Source organism: Haematobia irritans, chromosome 2, assembly GCF_050003625.1.
Source record: "Haematobia irritans isolate KBUSLIRL chromosome 2, ASM5000362v1, whole genome shotgun sequence".
Classification (NCBI taxonomy): domain Eukaryota; kingdom Metazoa; phylum Arthropoda; class Insecta; order Diptera; family Muscidae; genus Haematobia; species Haematobia irritans.
Genome location: NC_134398.1, coordinates 19,166,138 through 19,178,340, shown reverse-complemented (window position 1 = coordinate 19,178,340; position 12,203 = coordinate 19,166,138). Strand labels below are relative to the sequence as shown.

Genomic DNA, 12,203 nt, shown 5'->3' with positions numbered 1-12,203 from the left:
ACTTTTATTTCTGTAGAAAATTTTGTCAAAATTTTATGTCTACTTTGCCAAACTGAATTATATACGTATTGGATCGATCTTTTTTGATTTAATATATACCACGTATGGACTTACATACAATTTAGAATATGGTGTTAGGAGGTTTTAAGATACCTTGCCATCGGCAAGCGCTACCGAAACTTAAGTAATTCGATTGTGGATGGCATTGTTTAGATGAAGTTTCTACGCAATCCATGATGGAGGGTACTTTGGGTTGAGTGAATTACCCGAATTTATTCTGATAATTGGTTGATAGTTTTGCTGCAAGTAGAGGATGCTGATGAGGAATGTGGTAATTCCGAAACAGCTGTACATCCAACCATCTTGCAGTCTATAGGGCTTTGCCCAAATAAATTTGACAATCATACTTTTCCTCTGTTGGTTAAGCTACACTTGTAGTTTAGTCAATGCATGGCTTTAATCTGAGATCAAAAACAACAATAACGATTGAAGAGAAGCCAACAATAACAAACAAAATAAAAAAAAAATTTGACAAAATTTTTTTATAGAAATGAAATTTTGAAAAATAAAATTTTGACAAAATTTTCTTTAGAAATAAATAAATAAAGTACTGACAAAATTTTCTATAAAAATAAAATTTTAAAAAATTTTCTATAGAAATAAAATTCTGACAAAAATTTTCTATAAAAATATAATTTTGATAAAGTTTTCTATGGAAATTAACCAAATTTTCTATTGAACTAAAATCTTGACAAAATATTCTATAGAAATAAAATGTTGACCAAATGTGGTAGAGAAATAAAATATTGAGAAAATTTTATATGGAAATGAAATTTGGCAATTTTTCTATGGAAATAAAATTTTGACAAAATTTTCTATAGAAATAAAATTTTGACACAATATTCCATAGATGTAAACTTGTGACAAAATTTTCTATAGGGATAGGTTAGGTTAGGTGGCAGCCTGAGGTATCTGGCCCACTTAGACTATTCAGCCCATTGTGATACAACATTGGTTTACTTCTCTCTTATCACTGAGCCGATTCCACGTTAAGCTTAATAACAAGGGACTTCCTTTTTATATTGCAGTGAAACCACTTAGAGAAGCTTTGAAACCCTCAGCAATGTCACCAGCATTACTGAGGTGGGATAATCCACCGCTGAAAAACTTTTTGGTGTTCGGTCGAAGCAGGAATCGAACCCACGACCTTGCCAGGCGTGGGTGCAAACCATTGCCCCACGGTGGCTGTATAGGGGTACAATTTTAACAAAACTTTCTATAGAAATAAACTTTTGACAAAATTTTCTATATAAATAAAATTTTGACAACAAATTTCTATAGAAATAAAATTTTGACAAAATTTTCTATCTAAATAAAATTTTAACAAAATAGAAATAATATTTTGACAAAATTTTCTATAGAAATAAAATTTCCACAAAATTTTCTATAGAAATAAATTTTTGACAAAATTTTCCATAGAAATAAAATTTTGACAAAATTTTCTATAGAAATAAAATTTTGACAAAATTTTCTATAGAAATAAAATTTTGACAAAATTTTCTATAGAAATAAAATTTTTTAGAAATAAAATTTTGACAAATTTTTCTATAGAAATAAAATTTTGAGAAAAATTTTTTTTAGAAATAAAATTTTGACAAATAAAATTTTGAAAAAAATTTCTTTAGAAATAAAGTACTGACAAAATTTTCTATAAAAATGTAATTTTGATAAAGTTTTCTACGGAAATTGACCAAATTTTCGATTGAAATAAAATCTTGGCAAAATATTCTATAGAAATAAAATGATGACAAAATTTTGCAGAGAAATAAAATATTGAGAAAATTTTCTATGGAAATGAAATTTTGACAATTTTTTATGGATATAAAATTATGACAACATTTTCTATAAAAATCAAATTTTGACGCAATGTTCCATAGATCTAAAATTTTGACAAAATTTTCTATAGGGATAAGTTAGGTTAGGTGGCAGCCTGATGTATCTGGCTCACTTTGACTATTCAGCCCATTGTAATACCACATTGGTGAACTTCTTTCTTATCACTGAGTGCTGGCCGATACCATGTTAAGCTTAATGACAAGGGACTTCCTTTTTATAGCCGAGTCGGAACGGTGTTCCACATTGCAGTGAAACCACTTAGAGAAGCTATGAAACCCTCAGCAATGTCACCAGCATTACTGAGGTGGGATAATCCACCGCTGAAAAATTTTTGGTGTTCGGTCGAAGCAGGAATCGACCCCACGACCTTGTGTATGCAAGGCGGGCATGCTAACCATTGCACCACGGTGGCTTATATAGGGATACAATTTTAACAAAATTTTCTATGGAAATAAAATTTTGACAAAATTTTCTATAGAAATAAAACTTTGACAAAATTTTCTATACAAATAAAATTTTGACACACTTTCCTATAGAAATAAAATTTTGACAAAATTTTCTATAGAAATAAAATTTTGACAAAATTATCTTTGGAAATAAAATGTTGACAAAATAGAAATAACATTTTGAAAAAATTTTCTATAGAAATAAAATTTTGACAAATTTTTTTTTTTAAATAAAATTTCCACAAAATTTTCTATAGAAATAAAATTTTGACAAAATTTTCCATAGAAATAAAATTTTGACAAAATTTTCTATAGAAATAAAATTTTGACAAAATTTTCTATAGAAATGAAATTTTGACACAATTTTCTATAGAGATAAAATTTTGACAAAATTTTCTATAGGAATAAAATTTTGACAAAATTGTCCATAGAAATAAAATTTTGACAACATTTTCTATAGAAATAAAATTTTCACAAAATTTTCTATAGAAATAAAATTTTGACACAATTTTCTATAGAGATAAAATCTTGACAAAATTTTCTATAGGAATAAAATTTTGACAAAATTGTCCACAGAAATAAAATTTTGACAAAATTTTCTATAGAAATAAAATTTTCACAAAATTTTCTATAGAAATAAAATTTTGACACAATTTTCTATAGAGATAAAATCTTGACAAAATTTTCAATTCAAATAAAATTTCGACAAAATTTTTATAGGAAAAAAATTTAGACAAAATTTTCTAAACAAATAAAATTTTTACAAAATTTTCTATATATATAAAATTTTTACAAAATTTTCTATAGATATAAAATTTTGACAAAATTTGCTATAGAAATACAATTTTGACAAAATTTTCTACAGAAATACAATTTTGACAAAATTTTCTATAAAAATAAAAGTTTTACAAAATTTTCTAGAGAAATAAAAAAGTGTCAATAAAAATAAAATATTGACGAAATTTTCTATAAAATACATTTTTGACAAAATTTGTTATAGAAATAAAATTTTGACAAAATTTTCCTTTTGTTGTTAAATATTTCAGAACATTTTGCAGCAGATCCAATGTTGAGATTGTACGCTAAACACACGCAGAGAAGGAATATTATCACCCCAACCATGTACCAAGAGCAAAATGTCACGGGAAAAATGTAGCATGTTTGTCAAAACCATGCTGTTTTCTCGGAAATTATGTATCTGATTTCGGAAAGCATGTTATGTTTGACGATGAAAGAATATTTTTGCGACAAAGATGCTACATGGTCGCTGTGAAGAATTAATATGATGCTCTTGAAACATGTTTGAGGTCATCATATTCCTTCTCTGGGTGCAGATATAACTCGGAGAGAACAAAACTCTTTGCACTTTGTCTAGTATTTTTCATATTCTTATTAGCCGATAGAGTTTAGCCAGTAGTGGTGCATATTTCAGATTCGGCCCGGGCGAACTATATTTGGTATAAATGGATTTTGAACAAGCTTGTATACCCTCTTTTGAAAAACTTAGCCCGGAGTCTCCCTCAATATACCATCAAAATTTTATTCCTCATTTCATAGTAAATTGCATTGAAAAAAATTATTTATTATTCCACTATCCATGATCATGGCCTACTTTCTTTTTCTCTGGATGGCATATCAAAGCAACGAAACAAAAAAAAAGAACAAAAATTTTATTGTAATACCCTTTGTGTGGTCCAGTGGTGACCAATGAAATCTCCAAAGGATCTGCATTGTAAATAATAGCTGTTATCCCCTTCTGGCATTTGGCACTTCATCAGCCTTAATGATATGCACCATAATGCTAGTGTCAGAGTCGCATGCGATATCAACGGCGATAAGAACAACTACAAAATGCGACGACAACAACAAGAACGACAGTAACGGAAAAAGATACAAAACTGTCAAATTTGTAACAATTTAACGCCAGATACTCTGGTGTTAACAATAAAACCAAACAACGTGGCAGTAGACCAATACGAAATAGTAACAGAGACGTAGGCAATGAAAAAGGGTGGAAAATTTGTTTTCCAACTCCTGTCCATAAATTTAAATTTGGTACGACTTAGTTCAAAGGAAAAATTAAAAAAAAAAAGAATTCTTCCCTTGTTTTTAATAGTGAAACCTCCTCTTCAACACGTTCCTGCAAACCAAACACAAAACCCCAGTTTTTTTTTGAGAACCCAACATTCATTTCGATTCCCTAACTGCTGGCCCATTCTGTCAACAAATGGGAGTCATAAATTTATGTCACTGGAAATATTGCATGTTTTGTTGTTGTTATCATGTTGGAAAATTTAAATATTTCCACAATGGGCACACAACAATTAAAACTATTGGGTCGTCGTATTTGCACATACAGAGAGAGAGAGAGAGAGAGCGAGACAAACAGACCGACAGACAGACACAGAGACATATCATAAATATTAATTATCCTACGAATTGCGTAAACTTGCATTAACATTATGCCAATGTGCCAGCTTTAATGACAAACTGGGGCAATTATCATATCCAGGTAAGCTAGATTGAGGGTAATAATGATAGAATGGTGGTATCACAGAATGGTACAAAATAATTGGAACATGAATATGAGTGACATTTTGCTTTTTTAATCATCCTTCGCCCACCATTGTTCAGGGGATTTGGGTGAGGAAATGATATTACGTTTTTTCGTCTAGCAAAATTAAATTTTATGAAAAAATTTCAATTGAAATTTATTTTTGACAACCTTTTCTATTGAAATAAAATTTTCTAATGAAATAAAAATTTTTATAACATTTTCTATAGAAATAAAATGTTGAGAAAAATTTCTATAGAAATAAAATTTTTAGAAATGTTTATAATACCCTGCGCCACACTGTGGAACAGGGTATTATAAGTTAGTGCATATGTTTGTTATACCCAGAAGGAGACGAGATAGACCCATGGTGTCTTTGGCAATAATGCTCAGGGTGGGTCCCTGAGTCGATATAACCATCTCCGTCCGTCCAATCGACTTGAAATTTGGCACATGCTCCTGTTTTGGGTCAGAATAGAACCCTATTGATTTTGGAAGAAATCGGTTCAGATTTAGATGTAGCTCCCATATATATCTTTCGCCCGATATGCACTTATATGGATCCAGAAGCCAGAGTTTTATGTCGATTTGCACGAGGAGTACAATTGATAGTATAGTCGAGTGTGCAAAATTTGAATGAAATCGGTTCAGATTTAGATATAGCTCCCATATATATCTTTTGCCCGATATGGACTTATATGGCCCCAGAAGCCAGAGTTTAGGCCCAATTTGGTTGAAATTTTGCACATGGTGTACAATTAGTAGTGTAGTCAAGTGTGCTAAATTTTATTGAAATCGGTTCAGATTTAGATATAGCTCCCATATATATGTTTTTCTGATTTCGACAAAAATGGTCAAAATAACAACATTTTCCTTGTAAAATCGCCATTGCTTAGTCGAAAAGTTGTAAAAATGACTCTAATTTTCCTAAACTTCTAATACATATATATCGAGCGATAAATCATAAATAAACTTTTGCGAAGTTTCCTTAAAATTGCTTCAGATTTAAATGTTTCCCATATTTTTTATACCCACCACCATAGAATGGTGACGGGGGTATAATAAGTTTGTCATTACATCGAAATATCGATTTCCAACTATATAAAGTATATATATTCTTGATCAGGGAGAAATTCTAAAACGATATAGCCATGTCCGTCTGTCTGTCTGGCTGTCTGTTGTAAACACGCTACAGTCTTCAATACTAAAGCAATCGTGCTGAAATTTTGCACAAACTCGTCTTTTGTCTGCAGGCAGGTCAAGTTCGAAGATGGGCTATATCGGTCTAAGTTTTGATATAGTCCCCATATAAACCGACCTCCCGATTTGGGGTCTTGGGCTTATAAAAACCTTAGTTTCTATCTAATTTGCCTGAAATTGGGAATCTAGAGGTATGTTATGACCACAAAGCGGTGTGCCGAAAATGGTGAGTATCGGTCCATGTTTTGGTATAGACCGACTCCCGATTATATTTCTAGGGCTTCTAGAATCGATAGTTTCTATCTAATTCGCCTGAAATTGGAAATCTAGAGATATTTTAGCACCATAAAGAGGTGTGCCAAAAATGGTGACTATCGGTTGATGTTTAGGTATAGCCCCCATATAGACCGATTTCCCGATTTTACTTCTTGGGCTTCTAGGACCCGTAGTTATTATACAATTTGCTTGAAATTTGAAATCTAGAGGTATTTTAGGACCATAAAGAGGTGTGCTAAAAATGGTGAGTATCGGTCCAGGTTTTGGTATATCCCCCATATAGACCGATCTCCCGATTTGGGGTCTTGGGCTTATAGAATCCGTAGTTTTTATCCAATTTGCCTGAAATTGGAAACCTAGAGGTATTTTAGGACAATGAAGAGGCGTGCCGAAAATGGTGAGTATCGGTCCATGTTTTGGTATAGCCCCCATATAGACCGATCTCCAGTTTTTACTTCTTGGGCGTCTAAAATCTGTAGTTTTTATCCAATTTACCTGAAATTAGAAATCTAGAGTTATTTTAAAACCCTAAAGAGGTGTGATGAAAATGATGAGTATCGGACCATGTTTTAATATAGCCCCCATATAGACCGATCTCCAGATTTTATTGTTGGGCTTATAGAAACCCTAGTTTTTATCCAACTTGCCTCAAATTTGAAATCTAGAGGTATTTTAGGACCATAAAAAGTATACCGAAAATGGTGAGTATAGGTCCATGTTTTGATATAGCCATCAGATAGACCGATCTCCCGATATTACTTTTCGGGCTTCTAGAAACCGTAATTGTTGTCCACTTTGCCTGAAATCGAAAATCTAGAGGTATTTAGGAATACAAATAGATGTGCAAAAAATGATTTTATTTTTTAGGCTTCTAGAATCCGTAGTTTTTATCCAATTTGCCTGAAATACGAAATCTTCAGGTATTTTAGGACCTTCAATATGAGAGCCGAAAATGGCGTGTATTGGTCCATGTTTTGGTTTATCTCCCAAATGAACCGATCTCCCGATTTTACTTCTTGGGCTTTTAGAAACCATAGTTGTTATCAAATTTGCATGAAATTTTAAATCTAGAAGTATTTTAGGAACATAAAGAGGTGTGCCGAAAATGGTGAATAACGGTCCATGTGCACTCATAATGAAAATTGCTTGAAATTGAATTATAGTTTCCAGATTTTACTTCTGGTAATCATTTAAATGGGGGTAAAAATCTACAGATGTTAGATTTTTAATCAAGGCGTTATTTCGTTTCCATTTTCTTGTACACTTGCACACGATGTTTATGATTCCTCTAAAACTCAAACAAATATGGTTATAAATCCAGAATCTGATCTAGTCTTCATAGGTAAAATCTTTGAATTTATCTTCGGAAAGTGTACTGGTTGAGCTGATCTACTTGTCACCAAATCCCCCTGAAATTTTCACAGGAAACTATAATATTTGATTCATGGTGGAGGGTATTTAAGATTCGGCCCGGCTGAACTTACTGCTTTATATACTTTTTTTTACTGAAATTGTGTTCCACCCTAGTGCATTAGCCAACTTAAGTTTTGAGTCTATAGATTTTGTAAAAGTCTATCAAATTCTGTCCAAATCGAGTGATATTTAAATGTATGTATTTTTGGGACAAACCTTTATATATAGCCCCCAACACATTTGACGGATGTGATATGGTATCGAAAATTTAGATCTATAAAGTGGTGCAGGGTATAATATAGTCGGCCCCGACTTTAGACTTTCCTTACTTGATTTCCTATAAATATTCGGAAAGGCATCGTCCCTGTAACCAGTGTTGCCAACTCCCCAAGTCCAAAAAGCACCAAAAAAATATTATAAATTCCACCACAAAATCGAAAATTAAATGATCTACTAAAAAAAAAAAAAAAAAAAAAAAACAAGTATATACGGCCGTAAGTTCGGCCAGGCCGAAGCTTATATACTCTCCAGCATGGATTGCGTAGAAACTCTACTGAAGACTGTCATCCACAATCGAATTACTTGGGTTGCGGTAATATTTAACTTTTGCCTTTAACTTTTAACTTTTACAAGGTATCTTAAAACTTCCTAATACCGTAATATATACCAAGTAGTCCATACGTGGTATATATTAAACTTAAAATGGCCCATTAAATACGTATATAATTAAGTTTGACAAAATTTTCTATAGAAATAAAATTTTGACAAAATAAAACTTTGACAACATTTTCTATAGAAGTAAAATTTGGACAAAAATTTCTATATAAATACGATTTTAACAACATTTTCTATAGAAATAACATTTTAACAAAATTTTCTATAGAAATAAAATTTTTACAAAATTTTCAAAAGATTTAAAATTTTGACAACATTTTCTATAGAAATAAAATTTTGCCAAAATTTTCTATAGAAATAAAATTTGACAAAAGTTTCTATAGGAATAAAATTTCGACAAAATTTTCTATAGAAATAAAATTTAGACAAAATTTTCTATAGAAATAAAATTTTGATAGATTATTTTTGCTCGAGTGGCAAGCATGATTATGAACCGATATGGACCAATTTTTGTGTGCTTGGGGATCGGCTATATATAACTATAGACCGATATGGACATATTTTGGCATGGTTATTAGCGGACATATATTACACCACGTTGCAAATTTCAACCGGATCGGATGAACTTTGCCCGTCCAAGTGGCTCCGGAGTTCAAATCTGGGGATCGGTTTATATAGGGGCTATATATAATTATGGACTGATATGGACCAATTTTTGAAAAGTTCTTAGAGACTATATACTAATACCATGTACCAAATTTCAGCCGGATCGGATGAAATTTGCTTCTCTTAGAGGATTCGCAAACCAAATCTGGGAATCGGTTTATATGGGGGCTATATAATTATGGACCGATATGGACCATTTTTGAAAGGTTCTTAGAGACTATATACTAATACCATGTACCAAATTTCAGCCGGATCGGATGAAATTTGCTTCTCTTTTTTTTTTTTTTTATGTTTGTTAAACAAACAATAAGGTTTCTATTCAGTTGTTGTGAATGTTCGTTTTTTTTAACAAAATATCTAAATTCTTAAGTTATGGTTTTTTTATAAAAAGAAGTTTTTCTCCAATTATACGCTGTTACAAACTCGAAGCCTTGTTTTTTGGGAAAATAATTTAAATTCCAACAAGTATATACGGCCGTAAGTTCGAAGCTTATGTACCCTCCATCATGGATTGCTTAGAAACTTCTTCTAAACACTGCCATCCACAATCGAATGACCTAAGTTGCGGTAACGCTTGCCGATGGCAAGGTATCTTAAAACCTCCTGACACCATCTTCTAAATTGTATGTAAGTCCATACGTGGTATATATTAAATCAAAAAAGATCGATCCAATGCGTATATAATTCAGTTTGAAAAAGTAGAAATAAAATTTTAACAAAATTTTCGATAGAAATAAAATTTTCACAAAATTTTCTATAGAAATAAAATTTTCACAAAATTTTCTATAGAAATAAAAATTTTGACAAAATTTTCTATAGAAAGAAAATTTTGACAAAAATTTCTACAGATATAAAATTTTAAAAAAATTTTCTATAGAAATAAAATCTTGGTAAATTATTTTTGGCTCGAGTGGCAACCATGATTATGAACCGAATAAAATTTGAACAAAATTTTCTATAGAAATAAAATTTTGACAAAATTTTTTATAGAAATAAAATTCTGACAATGATGAAAATTTTATTATGAACCGAATAAAATTTTAACAAAATTTTCTCTAGAAATAAAATTTTGACAAAATTTTCTATAGAAATAAAAATTTGGTAGATTATTTTTGGCTCTAGTGGCAACCATGATTATGAACCGATATGGACCAATTTTTGTGTCATTGGACCAATTTTGGTATGGTTGTTAGCGACCATATACTAATACCACGTTCCTAATTTGAACCGGATCGGATGAATTTTGCTCCTCCAAGAGGCTCCGGAGGTCAAATCTGGAGAACGTTTTATATGGGGGCTATATATAATTATGGACCGATATGGACCAATTCTGCCACGGTTGTTAAAGATCATATACTAACACCATGTTCCAAATTACAACCGGATTGGATGAAATTTGCTTCTGTTGGAGACTTCGCAAGCCAAATCTGGGGATCGATTTATATGGGGGCTATATATAATTATGAACCGATGTGGACCAATTTTTGCATGGTTGTTAGAGACCATATACCAATAAAATGTACCAAATTTCAGGCGGATCGGATGAAATTTGCTTCTCTTTGAGGCTCCGCAACCCAAATCTGGGGATCGGTTTATATGGGCGCTATATATAATTATGGACCGATGTGGACCAATTTTTGCATGGTTGTTAGAGACCATATACCAACATCATGTACCAAATTTCAGCCGGATCGGATGAAATTTGCTTCTCTTTGAGGCTCCGCAAGCCAAATCTGAGATCGGTTTATATGGGGGCTATATATAATTATGGACCGATGTGGACCAATTTTTGCATGATTGTTAGAGACCGTATACCAACACCATGTACCAAATTTCAGCCGGATCGGATGAAATATGCTTCTCTTAGAGGCTCCACAAGCGAAATCTGGAGATCGGTTTATATGGGGGCTATATATAATTAAGGACCGATATGGACCAATTTTTGCATGGTTGTTAGAGACCATATACCAACATCATGTACCAAATTTCAGCCGGATCGGATGAAATTTTCTTCTCTTTGAGGCTCGGCAAGCCAAATCTGGGGATCGGTTTATATGGGGGCTATATATAATTATGGACCGATGTGAACCAATTTTTGCGCGGTTGTTAGAGACCATATACCAACACCACGTACCAAATTTCAGCCGGATCGGATGAAATTTTCTCCTCTTTTAGGCTCCGCAACCCAAATCTGGGGATCGGTTTATATGGGGGCTATATATAATTATGGACCGATGTGGACCAATTTTTGCATGGTTTAAAGACTTGCAATAATGAGGCATTTGTCATTGTTAGGCCTTCGCATAAGTTCTTCAAATGGGGATTATTTTCCAGTTGATCTTGAGGTACTGCTTTTGTGGCTTGACCCAAAGTATCGGCTACTTCTAGTAAATCCTTGAAAAACGATTGTATACCAAATACCTTGGCATCTGCAATTTGTTTATTGCGACGGACTGTTAAATTCTCACTGTCCGCCAAGGAACGACGATATTTATCCATAAGTTCATCATTTTTCTCTTTCAGCGTAGTAACTTCTTTATTTGTAGCTTCCAAATCTTCGGTGAGTTTCTTAATTTGGTCAGCGGGATTTGCTGCATCCGACGTTGATGTCTCTTGTTCTGAAGCCGGTTTCTCATTACTATACCGTCTGGCGGTGGAAATAGACAAGAGGTTCTTCCATTGAGATTTGGTGCTTAACATTGAGATTAGTCGGCTACTATGTAAATGAACTATTTGTTTTGTTGCCATGTTTGTACTTTTCTATTGAAATTTCACTAAAACTTTGGTTTTATTTGATAATTTGTGGTATAAAACCAATCTGAAGTTCTCTTCTTCCACAACCTTCTTTCAATCGGTTTATATGGGGGCTATATATAATTATGGACCGATATGGACCAATTTTTGCATGGTAGTTAGAGACCATATACTAACACCATGTACCAAATTTCAGCCGGATCGGATGAAATTTGCTTCTCTTAGAGCAATCGCAAGCCAAATTTGGGGGTCCGTTTATATGGGGGCTATACGTAAAAGTGGTCCGATATGGCCCATTTGCAATACCATCCGACCTACATCAATAACAACTACTTGTGCCAAATTTCACGTCGATAGCTTGTTTCGTTCGGAAGTTAGCGTGA

The 12,203-nt window shown here is 32.4% G+C and overlaps 1 protein-coding gene across 1 annotated transcript; it reads right to left on the bottom strand.

Annotated features, from left to right (window-relative positions):
• Positions 1 to 4,774: 4,774 nt before the first annotated feature.
• Positions 4,775 to 11,912, bottom strand: LOC142224483 (grpE protein homolog, mitochondrial-like). Its single transcript, XM_075294258.1, has 2 exons — positions 11,309 to 11,912; positions 4,775 to 4,859 (listed from the first exon to the last, which is right to left on the bottom strand). The coding sequence occupies exons 1-2, from the start codon at positions 11,812 to 11,814 to the stop codon at positions 4,775 to 4,777; spliced, it is 591 nt and encodes a 196-aa protein (XP_075150373.1). The 5' UTR covers positions 11,815 to 11,912.
• Between the last annotated feature and the right edge of the window lie 291 nt (positions 11,913 to 12,203).

Coding starts and splice junctions, on each gene's coding strand:
- LOC142224483 (XM_075294258.1), bottom strand. CDS start 11,814: ATGGCAACAAAACAAATAGTTCATTTACATAGTAGCCGACTAATCTCA. Junction 4,860..11,308: donor TTTAAACCATGCAAAAATTG/GTCCACATCGGT, acceptor CCCTCAATCTAG/CTTACCTGGATATGATAATT.